This window comes from Strix uralensis, chromosome 4 (assembly GCF_047716275.1).
Source record: "Strix uralensis isolate ZFMK-TIS-50842 chromosome 4, bStrUra1, whole genome shotgun sequence".
NCBI classification, from domain to species: Eukaryota; Metazoa; Chordata; class Aves; order Strigiformes; family Strigidae; genus Strix; species Strix uralensis.
The window spans coordinates 79602010-79623432 of NC_133975.1; the positions used below are offsets into that span (position 1 = coordinate 79602010).

Below are 21423 nucleotides of genomic sequence, written 5' to 3' on the forward strand. Positions count from 1 at the left end.
TTTTATGTCACGAAGTGCTAGTAAAAGCTCTGGCACGTATCACTTTGTTACATTACAGGCATACATGGGTGCACGGAGGTGTGTTAATAGAGCCCTCTAAAACACTCAGTTTATCTTCATATTTGTATCGTTATTCAAGAACCATCTGTAATTTCTTGGCTGTTAAAGCACTAGTGAGAGTACTTCAGTTTTGTCAACAGGGCGGCTTGCAGCGCGTTGCGGTGAGCAGAGGCTGGCTGGCCGGCTCAGGTTCCTCCGTCGGGGCAGTGCCACCTTCGTGGTAAGCAATCCCGGCAACACCGTCCGAAGGATTTGCCTTCGGAACAAATCTTGATGCAGAAGATTGCTCTGGGGTTGGGGGAAAAAAAAAAAAAATTAATTGGCTGTGGTGATTAAATTCTACGAAGTTGTTGATCCTAATAATATATGGCATGAGGGTACTATTACAGTCTAGGAAACAGTAGCAAACATTTTTATGTGAGTTGATGAGAGCAAGAGGAGCATTTTGTAAGCTAATCAAAGTAATTATACTGAAGCATCTTAATTCTCAGGTATGCTGGTATGTAGTTAAATTTGCTGTTGGTATGTGATGTAGCTGGTTTTTAAATTTCTTAACCATTTTGTTACTACCAGTAAGTTATTTGAATCTAAAAGTATATCGTTTGTAGCATTGGAAAAACAATATTTTTGTTATAATAGAAACTCTGTTTAATTAGCATAGCAAAAGCAATTTATATATCATAATGTCTTGCAAAGAATTTTGACTTTGTGCTTGTTTATTTTGAAAATTATTTTTTTTCTGGAGTTCTTCAGGTCAGTGTTTTTGTTCAGAAAAAGCTCTGCTGAGGCTAGTTGGTAAATAGTCTCAGTCAAGTGAGACACAATGCTGACTTTTACCTCAGCCTTTACTTTTCTTAGCAGCTCTTCCTGCCATATCTGCACAGTTGGTTCATGCATATTGCAGATCTGATGATTTGTAATGGAAAAGCTAATAATTTTGGTCCTAAAATGTAAGCACTGAGCATGCCCTTCCTAATTCTTCCCCTTTCCTAGAATAAGGAATTCCTTGCAGTGCCCCACAGTATTGAAGAAGTACTGTGTTGTTTTTCCCTGTAATACCTTGGGAGAACAATAGATTTCCCTTAGCTTTCCCTTTACTGTGTCTGACTAAAATGGCTTGAATAAGTATCAGTCCTTTCATTGCTGTAATAGTGGCTGACTCATTTACAAAAGAGACTTCTGCTTTGGTCTACAGATACTTGATTTGCAAAAATGCCAGCTAGTGTACAGCCTTGCTCTCACAAGGAATGGATAAGGATGGAGTGTCAACATGTCCTAAATTTAATTTGTAGGTATTATTTAAAACATTGTCTGGAATTTCCTTTGGAGACTTTTCCATGTGTGTTAATGCATGTGTAGGAGCTTCTTTCATTATGCACACAACTAGTAGTTTAAACCACGCTATTTAGTTGGGAGGCAATTTGTAGAAATTATGGGTTATCTTTGTACTGTCCTCCTTAATTCATTGCTAAATCCCCCTTAATTCATCATTCCCTCTTGAAATTGGAGAAACCGCTTCTTTCGTAGCGCAAATCCCTTTTATGGGGAGTACAAAACACAGTATTTAAGCCTATGAATATTTTGTTGAAGACTTGATGTGCACCATACCTGGCTTCTGTTGTCATCTGTAGAAATCTATTTTGTATGCAGCATGAGCATGCTTGAGTGATCCAAGCATGAAGCAGTGAAGCATGTGTTGTATGTTTGTTGAAACTGCAATGTCCTTTAAAGGATCCAAAGTAGTGTCAGGAATTACATGTTTTTAAACAGTTCTAGTGTCTTGGTTTTCCTTTTATATAAGCCTTTCAAAGATGATGACAATAGGTGTCTACACAGACAAGTAAGGGGGGGGGGGGGGGGGGAAGGAAAACTGTAAAGCTGTACCAAATACTACAAAAAGCACAGGCTTCTGATCTGGAAGAATGGGGATTTTTCACACCTTGTTACAAACACCACTTCAAAATGACTGTCCTGCTAGGAAATGAGAAGTGAATAGCCCAAAATATATCGTGAAATATTTAAGCCCTGGCCATTAGTGACAAAGCAACTGTTGATATCGATGGAGACGTTTCAGCTTTAGATTTATTGTGTCTTTATTAATGCTATGGTTTTTTTAAATTTTTCTGTGCATTGTCCTCACGCCACTTGTCACAACGTACACTCATGAGCTCAGGATAGTGGAACTCAAGTCAAACACAGTGCGGCTGGTGTCTTCTCTGACTTGCCTTGTTAAGGGGGTCTTGTCAGCACTGAAGTAATCCTTGTGATAAGTAACATACAGACACTTTAAAAGAAAGGGCAGAACCTACCTTGAATGTTTTGCTTTCTTAGATTAAGACTTGTGGGGGGAAGTGACTTTTAATTAAGAACTGATGAAAAGGCTGAAGCAACTTTAGAAAAAAACAACAAACAAACCTTTGTCTGATGAATACACAAAAACATTACTTTTTAAATACATCCATCTGATGTGAAGCCAAATTTTAATCTCGCTGGTTGATTCTATGTACTATCACAGTGGTTGATCTTTAGGAGGAATCTGAAGGAAGGAGATGTTGTGCCCTTGCTTATTGATTCGGCGAGCCATCAGAAGTTGAAGAAAGATGAGCGACACGGGAGAGGAGGAAAAATGAGCTGAATCTGGTATTGTTGGTAGAGCAAAGGAGTAGGAGGTGACTTGCAAGAGGGAGGGAGTCAAGTAAGTGCATTGACTTTCCAAAGAAGAAAAAGCCTAAAAATAGGAAAAGAAGCTCAAAACTGCAATAAAGCAAGTCAATAAATGGAGAACTTTAAAACAGGTGATGATGAGATCGAGATGCAGAATGAGAGGAGGAGGGAGATTGTCCTGACAGTATTATTTGAAATGGAATGGGTATGAGAAAGACTAGAGAGGGAGATGATGCTGCTCATGATGCTCATGATCACAGAGAAAAAGATCAAATTTTGGAAATGCTCTGAGAAACAGGGTGGCAAACAGAAGACCACGTAGATGTGTGGGTAAGGAACCTGCAACACATATACTTCTTATGCCGTGACAAGCGTCATGCCACGACAAGTGTTATGTTGCTGACAAAGCAGTGAGAGGAGATGGCAAAACTAATAGCTGTGATAGGGAACATGTTGCTGGCAAGACTGTTAGGGACTTATATTTTAGCCACATAGGGTGGGTGGTGTGAAGTAGAACAACTAGAAGTGAAAAGGTAAGTTTGCAAGTGATCAGAAGTGGCAGAGTATTTATAGGCACAAGGAGTGGATAAGAAGATGTAGGAAGACAGAGGGATGATTTGGTCACTGGTCTTAACTTGGAGACAGTGAAATGAGGGCTCAGGTCCTGGCTCTGCTGCAGATTTCCTGCTTTATTGCTCTATATAGCTCTCTGAATCAGTTCTCCTTTGATGAAGAGATGATGATAATTCTCTGGTATGCAGGAGTCTGGCAGAGAGAAATTTGTGCTTGACATTAGAAAACTTCTGACACACGTTGTAAAAGTTAAGTATTTATTGAAGTTACTGATGCTATCAGTCATAATAAGGATCAATTTAATATGAATTAGATGGTACAGACCTGGCTGCACACTTACACTGGGAATAGACATAAGGCTTTAAAGAAGAGAAGGTGGGAAAAAGAAAACAGTAAGAAGCCCCATGCTAAATGAAAAGGACTATGAAAATATTCAGTTAGTTTTAGATTCACAAAACAAAGCAGCGGTTAGTGCTACATTGTCTGAATTATATTTTGTGCCTTTTTGATGCTTTAGTTAGCGGTGTAATGCTGGAAGACCAATTCACATGCTGAAACGTCAGTTATGAAACAGTGCTCACAGTAAATTGTGTGGAAGTATTGTTCTGCTGTATTTTCAGTGTTTTCTTTTGTTTATTTAACAAGCTAAAGTTAGAATCGACAGCACAAGACTAGAAAATGGTGACAATAGTTTGAAAACAGGAAATTTTGGCCTTGTGTGTATTCGGAACAGATGATCAGGATGATGGCCAGGAGAGTGGAAACTTCCACTGAGACTGTTTTTTCCTTATTTTGCTCAGTGAGAAAGGATGGTGCTTCCTGGAAAACAAGCCTTAAGTATTTAAAGAAAGTTGTAATGTATTCAGTATTTTCCTCTTATCACATTTGTTTATTTTGCAGGAATCTGTTTACGCTTCTTAGTATTTAACGCTACTAAAAGTAGAATGTTTGGACTATTGTCAGATCTTGGAAATGCAGATTCTGCTGTTTCTGCTGTTAGAATTAAGACACTAAACATGCTTTTTTGTGTGCAGTTTAGTTGTTCTGTCTTCCATAAAAATTATGCCCTTTTTTTTTTTGAAATGTAAGAGGATGGCAGTTGCCAGTAGGTGTTATGATAATGGTTTTCAGAAGTAGCTAGTAATCACATATTCTTGTTCTGGTGCTAATGATATGGCCTTTTAAAAAAAAAAAAAAAAAAAATTAAAAGATTCCAGACTGTGCTTTCTGAAAAACACCCCTTAATTTATTTCCATGTAGACATATACAAGTGTTAATTTTTCAGGGAAGACATCAGCTGAAATTTTGAAATTTCACCACATTGGAGGTAGTTCTGCAAGCCAGAAGGTAGCAAGTGGAAAAAGTAAAGTTTTGTACTTGAAGTACCGTTACCTAATGTGACCTCTTTTGGCTACTTCCCGGCAGTCCTCCCAGATATGTGCCTTGTGGGATGAAGCTCATCAGTGACAGTTGTCACTAGTCTATGCCTACCTCAAACAGGGTTTAAAAAAAATCATAGTGTGAAGGAACACTTACTTTTATTTCATTTGAGTTTCTAATGGGTTGCAGAGCACAAGTCTGCTGCTCAGTGAAGCTGTGCCGGAGGTGTGTTTGTCTCCTGTGATGAACAGAACATCTGGACACTAGAAATGTGGAGGCAAAAAGGAGAAGAAATACTCAACTTCTGTTTGTGATCTGTCTTCCAGTTGTTTGTCAGACATGTTTCACTATTGTCTAACCTTTGCACTGGAAAAAATGTAAAGGGGGAGGGATAGATGGGAGCAAAAAGCATAAAGAAAATGAAATCTTGATTTCACCAGAGAAGTGAAAAGACCTCAACAGTGTGTTTAGGACTTAAATGTCCAGGACAGCATTCTGAAGTGACCTTAAGCTGTCTTTTTTTTTTTTTTTTCCCTCTACTTCTTTCTGGTTAATGCTCTGTATGTCTTTTACTTACAAACTTTATAAGTTCTTTTGGAGCAAGGAAATGTTTTCTCATGTGTTCGTAAAACATCAAGTGTTCTTTTGGATCCTTCCCTGTGTCCCTGGGTAAGTCACTTCTTCCAACTCTTAGTTGACTTCTCTGGGAAGGGAGGATGCTGAATACTGCCCTTTTAAAGTACTCTGTGGCATACGGAGATGAAAGCGTAAGCACAAATGTCTGCACGCTTGAGAGATGAGAAGGAAGATCTGAGATTTGTAAATTTATTCCTGGGTCTACTGGTCATACATGGGGGAAAGATTTATTAGTGGTATTACTGAAGCGGGCTGTAAGTGATACCCTCTTTGGCTTAGCCAGTGCTCAACAGTTGCGGAGGTTTTTTGACTGGATGCTAACCAAGAGAAAAAAGGTGGTAAGTATGCTAAAAGAGGAAAATCAGCTTTCAATGACATGAGGATTATGGGTAATAATACTTAGCAAACTAAAGAAGGACAATTGACCAGTTTATCAGTAAGCAGTTACTTGACCATGTGAGAGCAAATGCTGTAAAAAAATTGACCAGAAAAAGTTGTCTTTGACTTAACATTTCTAAGCTTTTTTTTTTTAAGCATTTTGTTTAATTATTTTGGCCTCTTGAGTAAAAGCTTGAGGGGATCCAAATGGAAAGTTAAATTCTTTCAAAAATATAAAGGTAAATTATCTACTCTTTCCTGCCCCTTCCTCCTTCCTTTCCCTCTCCATTTACACATGCATCCCCTATTTCCTACATCTTTGAACTACAGCCAGCAGTTGAATGAGGTACATCTCCAATATATATGACTGGGGGGAAAAAAAAAAATCCATAAATGTAAATATTAAGGGAGGTATACCTAAAAATTCTTCAATAGATACCTCTTGTAAGGAGATTATATCCTAAATCCTGTGTACTGCATACAGGTTTAGCTACAGTCTTTCATTAAAAAAAAACAAAAAAACCCCCAACAAAACAACGAAAACAACCCCCAAAACCCACAAACCCTAACAGTGCTAAATGATTCTTTCTGCCAATTTCTTAGCTGATTCACTGGCTTTAAAATCAGAAGTTTTGCATATATGTGAGTGGAAAAACTAATCGTAGGAATTTCTTGGTTTTGCTTTGTAACCTACTCAAAATGCTGTGTGAAAAATACAGAATTCCACTATTCCTTTGATCATTTGATGCTCTGTGGGTGAGCAGCTTGTCACATTTTAGACTACTTCAAAAACAAGCAAACAAGCTTGTTTCTATAGTTATGAAGGTCTCATGATACGATGGTCTCATGATACAAACAGGACAATGTTTGGCAAGAATGGTGATGTCCTATGTTAGGCCAGCTGATACGCTTTGCAGCTCAAAGGAGAAAACAAGCTGAGAGGCACACAAGGCCTTTCTTAGTCTGAAACAAAAGCAGCAAACCTCGTTAAACCTCGTTTTGTAATAATTTACAAAGCCTACACAGGCTTTTGGTGAACTTGATTCCCATGACGTTTGCCATACTACACTTTTAAAGGAACAATTAGGTATTTGATCTGCATGCGGTGTTTTGTACTTAGGTGTTAGTATATTTATAAAATATATATCTAAAACCCTATTTATATTAATAACACACATTTTATATATATGAGAAAATCCTTCATTTTAAAAACTCACCTTTTCTCTATCTGCTCAAATTATCTTTCCAGATTTGAATGATACTGGTATTGGGAGAAAACGTTTAAATCCCATACTGGTTGGTTTTTTTGACTTCTTAAACTTAATGCAGTTGACTTTTAGCACAGAAAACCAGTGTTTGATAATGTATGGCTGATAACATCAGTAAAGTGACAGATGATTAGTACCTGTAATTTTCTGTGACTCAATCCAGTTGCATCTTTTTTGGTGATTATAAGAAATAGTCTGTAACATGCTCTGTAAAAGAAGATGCAAAATTTGCAAATAAGAATGCCCAAGGGGGTAAAAAAAAAATTAAATTTGCATAAACACGTATTTGTACGCGTGCATGCTCTCTTTTAGAGATTTCTTTTTGGAAAGCCGTTACTGAAGAAGCTCTCTTCCTTACACATATAGCACACTATTCTGTACTTAGTGAGGCAGCATTCAGCTTTCGTTACAACGACAAATACTGAAATGTTAAAAATAGATCAAGCTTTAAGAATCCCAGATATTTTCAAATAACAAAGAGTGATTTATGTGGGCTCATTTTGCACTTTGACAAAATATAGAGGCGCTTTTGTACTATGATTAGCAAGGGTGCTGATGTCAGTTCGCTTGTCTAGCTTTAAGCTTTATTCTGCTGCTAAATTGTGCTTTGTACTGTAATCCAGAGAACCTTTGTATCTGCCTTATTAGTGTGTAGTTTATGGAATTGCTTTTGTTTTTGAACATAATCTGTGCCAGTTTCAGTAAGTGTGACTCATTATATGACTGAAATAAATGTTCACATATGCACTATGTGAACACTCTTCAAAAATAGTAGCAGGTGCTGGTAGGCTAAATTCAATGTTTTAAGTACTTTCTAGTTGCTATTTTGTAGCCTGAGGGGCTGAAAGCAAATTCCATTTAGCTGGTTGATTCTCTGAATTTTTAGGACTCCTATTTACTCATTAATGCTCAACAGAGATTGTCAGGATTGCTAAGAATCTTTCACTCCTTAGCACAGTGCTAGAAATTACCTTCTAGAAGACTCACGCTTCATTAATATAGTTGAGGTTTTGTTTTTTTTGGTTACACAAATTGTGAGACAAAAATGCATTATGCTTCTCAATTGCTCTTGTCCCTCTCCTATCTCTAATCTCTTTCCTCCTGACTTAAGCTTTGAAAATTTCATCTGAATGACTGAAGGCTGAGGTTAAAGATAAAGCTGAAGCAACAGAGTTTTGCAGTTTGGTTCGTAACAGTTATCTGAGATCGACCTTGTCTGGAGAGAGAGCTGCTGATATTGAAGTTTCCTGTTATCCCAGCATCTAAGTTGCTGCTTGATTTGGAAACAGGAAACAAAACAAACTTTGCCAGTGCCTTTGGGTTGCTGTCAAACAGGGCTTATCAGCTGTGCTACTAGAAGATGCTCACATTTGAAATATAAATTGAAGGGGTTTCATCAGTGTTACATGGACTTATGTTTTACTGTTCACCCAGTTAAACTTACTGCTACCGTGGAAACAGTTGCCCGAGACCTTGACTTCATTCACACAGTTCAGCATTTAAAAGCAGATGCTGTGTTCACAACTACAATACGTATACTTCTTTTATAAATTATAAAAGTTATCTTAAAATCAAATAACTTTTAGAGGCTTAGTAGTTGGGGGATGGATCACAAGCCTTAATTAAGCTGTCTGGCGTTCTTCCCTTTCTCCTGTTTTCTGTATTATCTTTTCATAATAGCTTCCTAAGCTTGATACCCAAAAAAGGCATGTCCACTTGACAATAAGGGTTTTGTGAGTCTCTAGTGCAAAGCTGACGGCGCTAGTTCGGAGCTGGAGGATAGCAGTGCAGTTCTCGCTCTTTGTCCTTTATGTCCTCCCTCCACTAGTTTTGTTTGAAGGTAACAGCTACATAAAAATCAAATGGAAACACTCATCTGCCTCAAGAAAATGGGTCTGAATCCGTTCCTAATACATAGTAAGAAACTCTTGTTTTTCAAAGCTACATCTCAGTGTGTAAAGGACATCACATGTCTTGACTTCTTCTGGGACCATCCTTGTTGATTTCATTCTTTTCCTTGGTTAGCATGCAGCCAGGGCTGGCTGAAAGGAGAACTCACCTGTTTCGGGTTTTTTTATTTCTTCTGTTGTTTTTTTTGACCTTCCAAAGGACTTGCTGGCAACCTTGTTGGAATATCCTAATGAAGTTTTAAATGGGGTGCCTTGGGGCATGGTGTGAGTCTGAGGTGTAAGCGCAGTGTCCTGACTACTGCATTGATCGGCCTTGGTCTCCAACTTTGCTGAGAAGTGTAAAAACAAATGGACAAAACAGTGATGGCTCCCCGCTGTGTCTAGTCTCTACTTCCAGATTTCTAACTGTGAATGCAGTGCAGCTCTTCTAGTGGGCAATGACAGTATGTCTAGTTCCTTCTACTGTGCCCATTATTCTGGAATTTGTGCGTGTAAGGAAGCTTATAGTATAGAATGCCGTATTGCTGGTGGAGCTGAGGAACCAAAATGCAGCTAAGTGGAGCAATAAAGATGCTGTTGGTAACACCAGGACAGTTGTATGCAAACAACTTTGTTTCTTGGTTTCAGTAAGCATCTTTGGTGAGAATTACGCCAGGTGACGGAGGCCCATGGAAAAGAAAGGCAGCTGAGGATTAGTTGAAAGATGAGGCATTTTAGTCCTGGACCAGCTTATTCCTGCAGTGGCGGGAAGGCTGGTATAACAAGCATGGTGTCAGACAGTGAAATGTATTTCTTCTGTGGACGTGCCTTCCACAGAGACTGTTTTTTATGCAGTAAAACTAATGCTTGGTCATTCCCTCCATCCCCATCTCTCTGTTTCCAGAATAATAATGTAGCTCTTTTTCTGTGGGAAGTACTATTGTAGAAATGTTATGACACTGAGTGCAGAGTTCCCCTAATATCAAGGCGAATGTAGGACGTGAGCATTGTCTGTTCTGTAAATGCAGGTCGCTATTGTTGAGTATCAGTGAAAAATTCAGAGTTAAAATGCATCAGCTCGAAGCAGCATATTGGAAACAAGACACTGTGGAGCACTTAAATATTTATTTTTTATTTTGTATTCACCATGCCTATGTCAGCTTTCTTCAGAAGTTTTTTATGTGCATTTTTCCCTCTCCTAGTCTGCTCACCTCCTTTTTCTTTATTGGATTCATCCTTTTTCATTTTGTAAACAGTGATTTAATTATGTCCCCTTCTTAAAAAATAAATACAGAAGAAATACACTTTAAAATACAAATTCACTAATCCTCTAGTCCACTGCTGTAACAATACATAAATAGATTTTGTTAAATATAGGTTACTGGTGTGTAATTTCTTAAAATTATAATTGAACTACTTACTATTACTCGGTTCAGCCTAGGTTGAAACCATACACAAAAGGTAACAGTCTTAAAGTATGATTTCTTCCTTCTAATTTTTCTCCCTTTTCTCTCTCTCTGATTTTCAGGCATGGAAGAGGAGATGGTTTGTGCTTCGCAGCGGCCGTTTAACAGGGGACCCAGATGTATTGGAATACTACAAAAATGACCATGCCAAGAAGCCTATCCGTATTATTGACTTAAATTTGTGTCAACAAGTAGATGCTGGATTGACATTCAACAAAAAAGAGTTTGAAAACAGTTATATTTTTGATATCAACACTATAGACAGAGTTTTCTATTTGGTAGCAGACAGCGAGGAGGAGATGAATAAGTGGGTTCGATGTATCTGTGATATCTGTGGGTTCAACCCTACAGATGAGGGTAAGTTCTGTTGGTTTTTCTGAGAAAGTGCGATGCCTACATGCGAACAATGCTTCAAAGATCAGATGACTATCTTTGGCATATGTTTTAAAACTTGTATGCATTGGCTATGAAGTTTCCTTGTTACTCTGAAAAACAGTAAGCAGAACAGAGGAGATATTAAGAATTTGTTACAAATTAAATGTGCCATAGAACTGGGATGATGCTCACCTGTTTTACATGATGTTAGGTCTTGAGAGTATAGGAAAAATCTTCAAGTAAAATCATGCAAAACAGAAGATCATCACAATCATCAAAGGAATCCCAGTTGGTATAAAAACATACAGTTATGCAAGCAGGAATGAGTACAAAATGTCAGGTTTCTAATATTACCATTTCTCCGTCTGCTTTGCAACTTGGAAAAAAAAAAAAAATCCGCCCCTCACCAGCCGAAACAAACAAAAAATAACTTGTAGTTCTCCACTATCCAGCTCTAATCCTACCAAAATAGACATTGTGTGAAGGCAGCTTGTAGGAAATAGGATGGTGTGTTTAATTCCTACAAATACCTTGTGGCTATTGCTTGTCCTGAATCCATCCTTATTTATTTACTTATTATTTCTGCATTCCTTGTGGAGATTAGTGGGTTGCATGACTTGCTGTAGTTCTGTGCACAGTCCCACGAAAAGATTAAATAGGAGCCATAAGAGGGTTATAAGTAAAGCATGCCTGACTGAAGGGGCTAGAGTTAAATCCCTGTTTTTTGTAGGATTATGGATTCAGGAAGGTGGGGAAAAGAAGGCTTGCATCTCTTCTACTCCAGCCAGATCTTCAAAAATGATAGGAAAATATTGTTGCTTTCTGAAGAGAGGCCCTTTTCTTTCTCCTTATTACAGTTTTGAACTAAAACTTTGTCACAAAAACTTTGTCTACAAATTACCACTCTGATAGCAAATTCAGTGAAGGGTACTTGTTTTGACAATTCCAGCATGTTTTTATGACATCCTGAATATAACCAAGACCACCCACAGCACACTTCTAAGAGCGATTGTGATTCAGTATTCAGTCTGCCAGGCATCCGTTACGTACGGGCGAGAGATAGGCAGGTGGTTGCTTTTCAGTGGGTGATACACGAGTGTACCAGTGTAGTCACAGGCAGGGGGTGCTCAGGAATCATTGGTTCTGGGACAAACTTGGAATCTGGGAATTAAGGAGGAAATGTGTTTCCCTGGCAGCTCTTGTGTATGTGAGAGTGCAAAGGAGCATGTGCCCATTGTGTGGAATGGAGAGGTAGGGTCAAAACCATGAGGCCTTTCCTTGCTGAGAGCTGGTGTATTGCTAGTCCTTAATTTTCTGTTGATGTTACATCTTCTGTTGAACTGAAGATGAAGAATGCTATGAATGTGGAGAGCACTAACTATGCCCTCACTGGCATTTTGGACCAAAGATGGTTTTTGCTACAGGCAATTGTATCAGTAACTTATCCCCGCTATACTCACATTGCATGTTTCATCTTTGGCATTTTAGCTTTGTCTGAATTATTCCAACACCTTTACATAACAGAGTTGATAGTACTGTCTGTTTTATGGGTTTAGTGATGTCTTGCAATGCACTGAGGAAGAATTAAAAAAGGAAAATGGGAAAATCAGTTGCTGAGTGTCTGTTTATTGCCAAGTTCTTATTTTCACAAGATAAATCTTCCTACTAATGGAAGAGCAAGTCATAAACATACTTTATAAAATCTGTGTTAACCTACAGTTTATTTTAAGGAGTTAAATAGATGAAGTTCACTGCAGACAGTAAAAAAGCACTATTATTTTATTATGGAACTAAACAAAGAGATTGTATGGGACATAACCAAAATTCTCTTTAGCCTAGAGAAGCAGAAGATAGTTTTCTTTGAAGCTGGACTAAATGTTTCTTGCCAGACTGGTTAAGGGTCTTTTGAGACAAAATGGACCTTCTTGAGCAGGTCCAGAGGAGGCCACAAAGATGATGGGGGGGCTGGAGCACCTCCCCGGTGAGGACAGGCTGAGAGAGTTGGGGGTGTTCAGCCTGGAGAAGAGAAGGCTCCAGGGAGACCTTATAGTGGCCTTCCAGTACTTAAAGGGGGCTGCAGGAGAGATGGGGAGGGACTCTTTATCAGGGAGTGTAGGGATAGGATGAGGGGTAATGGTTTTAGACTGAAAGAGGGTAGATTTAGATTAGGTATAAGGAAGAAATTCTTTCCTGTGAGGGTGGTGAGGCCCTGGCACAGGTTTCCCAGAGAAGCTGTGGCTGCCCCCTCCCTGGAAGGGTTCAAGGCCAGGTTGGACGGGACTTTGAGCAACCTGGTCCAGGCCATGGCAGGGGGGCTGGAACTAGATGGTCTTTCCAACCCAAACCATTCTGTAATTCCGTGACTCATTGCCATCCTTTGCTCAATCAAGGACTGGCAGCACCACTGGTCTGTTGCTCCTGCTGCTGCTCCTTTGGAAGCTCAGTCCAGTTGCCTCCTTGGATTTACAAAGAAAAAGATGAGATGGTGGTGGTTAGTGCTATTAGAAAATGAATATGGAACTGTTGTTTTGGTGTTGGGAGGAATGAGGGAGAAAGAGTTAATCATAGCTGTGGAGAGACCAAAAAAATAAATCACTTTAGACTAGCTCTGAGCTGCTTCTTCAGAAATTGCTATGATGCGAAGTTTTTATTTTCTTTTATTCCTTTTCTTAAAAATTAGTATTCACAGTAATTTCTAACTAGTGTTTTGTTGTGACCTTCCACCTAGAAATTCATTTATGCAGATGAAATCTGTTCATTCTGGAGACTGGCAATGTTACATTTGTATTTGGACTGAGTAGATAAATTTCTGTTCTTTAGTCATATTTACAAGCCATTGAGTCTTCAGCTTTCTGATTGCATCATAGTATAGTGTAATGTGTAATGATTACATTACAATTACATTATGTGGCTTTTTATAGGGACTTTCTTTTAAGGAACGGTTTACAGTGATTTAGGTCTTTTAAACTTACAACAAGACAGAAACACGAAGGAAGTTTTTTTTTTTTAAATAATTTTTATACTTATGTAAAGAATTTTCTGGGTACCTTTTATGTTTTCTTCAGCTAATGCTTGATGTTTTCTACTGGAAGCTGTGAAACGTTTGTTTCTGTAGCATCTTTCTTTTTAAAATGCATGTGCAAAGTTTACCACCGAGTTTCATACTGCACTTTTAACATTCATATTTTCTCTGTAAAGTCATAATATAACAGGTCATTTAGGGGTTGAAATGTAACTATAAGCAAAAATGTGTTGCCAGTATTTCATGTGCTTTGAATGCTAAAAAGACATGTTCTGGGACGGAGAGACTAAATGGACATTGGAAGTGACTGTTCTCCTCTGCCTGGTGCTGTGGAGACCTCAGATGATGCACTGTGGCCTGAGCTTCCAGAAGGGTGGGGATAAACATTCAAAGAATGGTAGAAATAAAGGAAATGGATTTTTTTAAAAGATTGATGAGAAAAGTTAAAGGATTTGTTTTTCCCAGGAAGAAAATACTGAGGGAAGAGCTGACTTCCAAAGTGTAAAAAGCTGTTATAAGCAAGAGGTGCATCAATTGTTACCTGAAGAGAGAAGTAACTTGTTTCTTTCAGTGAGTGATGTAATGATAGAGAAAAACCTTCTAAGGATATTAAAAGCGCAGGCTGTGAAAGCCCTTCCCTAGAATTCACTAGATATCTGTGATGGATGTTTTATATGTGATCCAGCTCCGTGTTTCTGTAATTTAGTCAATTGTGTGCTTGGCAGAGCAGGGGAAGGAGGAAATAATTACTATATGCAAACATGTTACTTGAATGTATTCATTTGAATAAAGATAGCAATAACAAAGTAAACCAAAAGAAATAACAAAGTAAAACAGAAGAAAAACAGAAAAGAGAAGAACAAGACATTGACATCTGAAATTACATTTACACAAATAATTACAGTAGTAGAGAAAGTTTCTATCGTCATAAGGACCGTACTTCAAAAGAGCTGCAGCTTACTTTACTTCATACGCAGACTTTCAAAGTTTGCAGTATTTCTGTTCAGGCAGCTGCTATATGGTGTATGCCCCTCATGCTTTCTGCATTTTGAGTAGTAAAATTATATTCAGATAACAATTTTTTTAAATTGTGTTCTGATAATACCTGCACTGCGGGTTGCTCGTAGCTTGGGTGCCATATGAGTGACTGGCAGGATGAATGTAACTTCACCTTCCCATCCTGACTCCTTGTATTCTCTTTAATGCTGCGTGGTGAGGCATCCCTGCTGCTACACGGTGTTGGAGATCTCCCTGTCAGATCAGGATACCCCCGCGCTGCCTGTAACACAAACGTGGAACAGAAAACATGCTCTGCCGCTAAGAACTTACTACTATCTGCAGTAAGAGACATCAACGTAGCATGTTGATGGGAGACGTGGGAAGAAGTGAAAGCAAGTAAGGTGGTTATGGCCATTGACAGATAAGTGGTCTTAGTGCTTCAGCTGTTGGACTGTTGTTGAACTCTGGGATTTTTGAGGAGAATTTTTCAGGGGGTGTTTGATAAATAAATAGTGGACATTAGTGGTGTTTAGAGTGCCCTTCCTGCATGAAGGGTCTGCCTGTAAGGAATAAAAATGTTCTCCTTTGACAGCTTTAACAAGTGGATGATAGAGACTGGCACACTTGGCAAATCAAAATCACCGTCTCGGTAACACGCGATGAATGTTAGAGACCTTGGTCATGAAAGGGCTCAAAAGTGAGGAGAAATAGCATGAGCTTTTAGATGAAGGAAGGAAGACTCTGAAGGATCATAGAGAGAAGTGTAATGACAGAGTAATAAGCTTTAAAAAAGTCTTTGTAAGAAAGTAGCACCATAGAGATGATGTACTTAATGATGAGTTGAGACTTTTTGTGTCTCTTGGGTACGATTGAGCTGACTTTCTAGTTAAAGATGACATACCAGGAGGATGAGTAACTGGTGACCTGGAGTGCACTAAAGAATAACATGAAAGGACTGAGTTAAGCATTAGGAGAGAGGTTCTCCAGATAAGGATTGTGGGTCTCCTGTCTTAGAAGTGAGGCAGTAGGTTTAGAGGGAATAGTGGCAGGAGGACATCTCTTTTTGTGGAGGCTTTTTTGGTTAGTTGCTTTGAGGAAGTAACGGTGGGGGGTAAAGGCTACTGAGATGTACAAACATGAGTTTTTTTGCTGGTGGAATTGCTGAGAGGAAGGTGAGGATAGAGTGTGAAGGAAGTTGTCAGAGTTGCAAGATTTCATCTGGCAAAATTGCAGAGGAATAATAAAATTAGAAGAAGTGGGACCAGAGAAGGACCTGAGATTTGTTATAGCAGGTTTGATAGAGGTGGTAGCTGGTGACTAAAGAGTTGAGTAAAGGGAGGCAAAGCTGAGATAATCGTTGCCCATTATCCAAAGGAGAAAGAGAAGACTAAAGATGTCTTCAACTTCAGATGACGTGATTAAGGGATGGGTGGCTGAGATGAATAGAGCACAAAATCTGCAACAGTAGGTCTTCTCTTACAAGTATGTGAGGGGAAAAAAATATATATGTATATATTAAAAGATAGAACTTACTGTCAGGACTGTGATCAGAATCTTAAGTGGTTGGGGTTATCTTAAGCTGCCAGCTGCATGTGACAAAAATTCATATGGAAGATGATTCTACTCTTCCTTGAGGAAAGACAAACTGAATCTAATACGCCTAGGTAATTAACTTAATTTTCCCTGGTTCCTGCTGGACACCTTCTGTAGCATTAATGTCACCTGATGACTTGCTAGGAGAAGGGGGCTGCGAGAGGGTGGGTTGGAAAACTTCTGCAGAGTGCTAGTTCTGAAGTTGTGAGGTGCTGTGAGGCAGTATGTGGAGCACTGAAAACCTCTCTGAAGCGCAGAGGGCCCTACGGCTTCAGACAGCGTGCTGCAGCCCAGGAGAGTTCTGGCCCTTTTAGTGAAGAAAAAACCCCAAACATTTTAATGTGGTGGGCTGCACTGTTTCTCTTCACAAGCACCTACAGAAGTTAGTCTATAACAGGACTCCTTGATTATTTTTCCTGCGGCACCCAGCCTGTGTACCATCTGAAGACTGAGAGAACAGGCTACAGATGTTTGGTTGTTTTTTTTTTTTTCCCCCTTTTGAATGAATAGTCTTCAAAAGAAAATTGCAGGTGGAGAGGGGGAAGAAATTCTGAGTGGAGATACTTTTGGTGTTTTCAAATTTTAAATGGGTGACCAAAAGTGCAGCTTAAAATTACATATGAACTGCAGATAGTAAGTACTAAATGTTAGATATGAGCTCTGAAAGCCAGAGACTTCAGTGTGTCATAGGAACCAGGAACAGTAGGTCAAGCTTCTAGTTCGAAAGTGGGAGGCAGCGTTGTCCTGAGCAACTGATGCATTCTTTGTTAGTGTTCTTTAAATAGGATATCATCTATCTTCAGAAAAAGAGAGATACTTTCAGATTATATTAAACTAAGAAAACGAACTTACCAAATGCGCAGGAACTTTTTATTAAAGTTAAAGGATTTTCTCTGGGTATAGCAGAAAGGTTCAGAATTGAGGCTCACTGCATAGTTTTGATATCGATTGTAAGCAGATCACTTAGTCTGGGTTTGGTTTTCAGCATAACATGTCCATGCATCTTCTGGGCTGGATCTGCCTCATGTCTATTGAGTTGAATACGTGAGCAGAGCAAGTGCTTGTTTGTGTGCATCAGTGTACACATGCACACATGCGGCCCTTTGATTACAGGATCTTTCACTTGAGATGGTGTAGAAGCTGACACTAGAGGAAACTCCAGCAGCGTATTTAAGAATGTGTCTCATTACATTAAGCAGCACAGATAATGACTTAACAGACTTAATTTAATAAAAAAAAAAAAGAAAAAAAAGTCATTTTAAGGATTAAAGTGAAGTAATTTTTTTATTTTGGCTCCCACTGCATCTATAAATTTTTGTTCGAGGCTATTACTCCAATATCTTTTGGCCATTGGTTGCTTTAATGATAACATCTGCTTCATAGTAAGTGGATTGAATGAAACATCTCAGAAGAGTAGTAGAGTCATGCGATTATATTACTGTTGCTGATTCATTGTTACAATGGGAGAAGCCCGCTTCTATTTTAGTCTTTCTACCTATGATCTGCAAAGAATGCATTTTCTTTGATTGCAATTTTGACATTTAAAGAAATGCTTGCTGTAATGAGGCTTGTGTGTTTTGTTCACTATGAGAACATTTCAAGTATTTACATAATTAGAATATTAAGAGTCTATATATCATAATGTAGAAAACAATTTGATTTTTGCACATTAAAAAAAAAAAAAAAACCCACAGAAAACCACAAAACCAATCCTAAATGCAAACTCCCACACTCAAATCTTCTGGATTGTTCATAAAGCACAGATATAGGAACATGTGAAATAAAGAAGCTTTATGTAGTTAAGAAGGAAGAGAGGGGAGCCTTTTATTATTCTTGTTCAGTAAATGTTCTTTTTACCTCATTAGTTTTATGATTGTTTTATTAGTGAGGCAAACACAGAAATGCTTATGAGGAAAAAAGTATAAATTCTAGCAAAGCTGATGCCTGTAACTGCTCTTAACAAACCAACTGAAAAATGATAAAACTCTTGCCCTGTTTTGAGAAAGCTGCTTGTACTAGCTGTACTGAATGCAGGAATTATAAAAACAAAACAGGATTCTTGTTATGTTCATTTGCATGTTAAATATTCTGGATGTTTTTCCAGCTCCCAGTTATTTCAAAGCAGTCCGAGTGTCTGAGCTCTGGGAACAAATCAAATGACTTACAACACTCTTTGGTGTGCAGATGACCCCTTCCCTAAAAATCTGCTAGTCCAAAGTGGAGCAAGTTGATGATTGTTCTCTTTGAAATCGTAACAGGCTGCTGGGAGAAACTCTTTCCTTCATTATCAGCTTCTGAAGTACATGGCTAAAGAGAATGTTTGAGAGGGTACAGATAGGCAAACAGCATTCATTTGCTCAGTGATGAAAGTCGTTAACATTACTGTTTTCTTAGTAGTGATATTTGAAGTAGCTTGAATGCGTAAAGCAAATAAGACATAGCCCAGCAGTGAAGTGCTTTAGACAAAGTTCAGTTGCTCCAGGCATTAGCCTACGCTATTTAACACATACAGAATGCCTGTATTGAGGATGAATTTCAGATCAGAAAGTTGGTATTTTAGTAGTTTATTGCTCTATCCACTAGGAAAAAAAAAAAAAATCTCAACCAAACCACACGAAAAACCCCCACAAGAGATCTGTAGGAGGACGCAGAGGTTTTGTCAAGTGGTATCTGTGTCAAAATAAATAAGGCAGCTCATCACAAGGAAGGTATCCCTAACAATCCATTGACATTAATGGGCTCCAAATCCTTGCTCAGAGAAGAGATCATGAACCTAATGGAAGGTTGGACAGTGTCACCTTTAATACTCAGTCGCAAGGTAAATGCTTAGGATAGGAACAGAATGAATTATTGTTATGTCTTTGTAAATCAGTAAGTGTGTCCCAGACTTTTTTACGCATCTTATGCAACAGTTAGTTTCCCTTCTCAGGAAGGAATTAGTAGAGCTAGGAAAGGTGAGGGTGAAGGGAAACCAGATCTGCACTGAAATGGCTTCTGTGCCAAGAAAAATTAAGCAGCACCAACTCTAAAGCTGTGACAGAGTTGTGTAAAGTTAGGAATGGGGGCTGTGAATAGGAGGCAATTGTTCACTGTTTCTCTGAAGATGGGAGCTGAAGAATATCAAGTGGAACTATCAGGCAGCAGGTTTAAAATAAAAGGAAGTGGTTTTTTTCGTGCCATACATAGTAAGGTGTGGAGCTGCCTGCCACAGGATGGTAGTAGAAGTCAAAAAGATAAAATGTACTCAAAAGGGGTAGGACAAATCCAGATAAAAGTTTGTCAGAGGCTGGTCAGCATAGACTGTGGATGCAGCCTCTGGACTGGGGTGCCCTGAAGCTGTAGGGCCTCAGAAGCTGGGGCAGTATGGCACGCTTGCCTTGCTGCTTGTGCTCAGTCTGTCTGCAGCAGGCCACCATCAGAGGTGGCATTGTGGGCTTCAGAGACTAGAGGTCTGAGCCAGTATATTCAGCCCAATGTTTTTCACCACCTTGTCTCTTTTCACCAGTTACAATTTATAGACAGCCTTTAACTTCTTTTTCTTTCTCTCACATGCACACACACTTTTTTCTTACTCCACCAGGGAAGTAACTCTTTCTCCAAACTTGGTGGATACACTGGTCCTCTTCCAAGCTTCTTGATTCTATTTTTCTCTGGAAAGTTACCCTTGAGTCTGGTTACTCTTCCTGGGAATGCTAGTGCATGGTTTGTTTAGATGCATCAGCCTCACGTAGGCATGCATCTTACTGTATACCTGTTGAGCTCTCCTGACTACCTGTCGTCTAATGGACACACCCATCTTCCCTGGAAGCTGCAGGGATGTCCTGTTTGATTTCTTTTTTCCCCTTGTGTAAACTTGGCACCAAGCAGATCTGATGACATGAAGGTCGTGTGTAGTCAGGGACAAGGAACAGGGGTGGGGACTGTGGTACACTGAAGCCCTTGAGGATCTTGTCTGTAAGTGTGGCTGAAGTATGATAGTGTATCTGGCAGGAAACCTTTCTTCTCTGCTCTTACTCATGTATAAATTTATTTGCATTCCTCAGTTCTGGAGGGGATAGGACAGAGAGCTACTTGTCCTTTCTCTGACTACATCTTTTCCAGGAGCAAGAAATATATGCCTGGTAGGTCTATTCAGGCACCTCTCTGTTCCTGCTATTGAACCCCAACATCAGGGGAATGAAGAAATATCAGTAGGAGCCTCAAATAGGCTCCTTCAAGCTCTTGAAATTCCTATATGATAGAAAATTGTTCATATTTTAATACTTAAGCATGTAATAAAGAAGGCATTTTATTTGTGTGTGTGTGTGTGATCACTGGGTGCAGTCTGGTTTTGCCTTTGTTCTGCTAACTAGTTTGATGGATAAGTCAGGCACAACCTTGTATAAAAACTTTTTTTTTTAGGTTATCCTACCTTTTCAGGTAGGTTGAGTTGAGGAATTTTCATACACCTAGACTTCTTCCACCCACATGGGTGTGGTGGGGTTTAATTTGTGAGCCTGTGTAAGTGCCATGGGAGTTCAAAGCAAGTACTGTTGTTCCTATTTCCACGTCTAAATCACTTGTACCTAGTGTACACAGAACTGGAAGCAGGAGGGCTCTGTTCTGGTCTGCTCATCTGTTCTTCCCAGGATAGTGCTGGGAAGTAGAAGCTCGAGTAAGTTACTTTTACTGGCCTGTAAGCCTAACAGGAGCAGTCTGCACTGGATAATAATATGTTCATTTAAACAATGCTAATAATCAGCGTCCATTCCTGGGATGTGCAAGTTGGAATGTACGATGAGTTGCAAGTACAAGGGAGCCTTGATAATTGAGGAACAATTTGGTTAATTATGTTGTTCTTAGTCAATGTGTCATTAAAACAATGAAAAAGTTAAATGATCGTTTAATGTTTGACAGTGTCAATATTTTCCAGTCTCCCAGATAATTTAATAGTCAGGATACATGGATTTGAAAGGAAAAAAGTTAGTATAGAATATACATGAATGGGAAGTGGATAAGAATTATAAAGACAAGGTTATTTAAAAAAACGCCCCACAGCATCACCTCTTTCCCCTCCAAAAAACCCTGTCTGAACAATAATAACAAGCCACACCTACCTCATTTATTGCACTAAAAGAAGT

General features: G+C 39.0%; 1 protein-coding gene across 5 annotated transcripts in view; it reads left to right on the forward strand.

Moving 5' to 3' along the window:
• GAB1 (GRB2 associated binding protein 1) overlaps positions 1–21423 on the forward strand; it is a 101228-nt gene that overhangs the window by 46741 nt on the left and 33064 nt on the right. For all 5 annotated transcript variants that reach the window (XM_074867386.1, XM_074867389.1, XM_074867388.1 and 2 more), the window contains exon 2: positions 10377–10671. In XM_074867386.1, coding sequence (XP_074723487.1) covers positions 10377–10671 — 295 coding nt within the window. The remainder of the gene's footprint in view (positions 1–10376; positions 10672–21423) is intronic.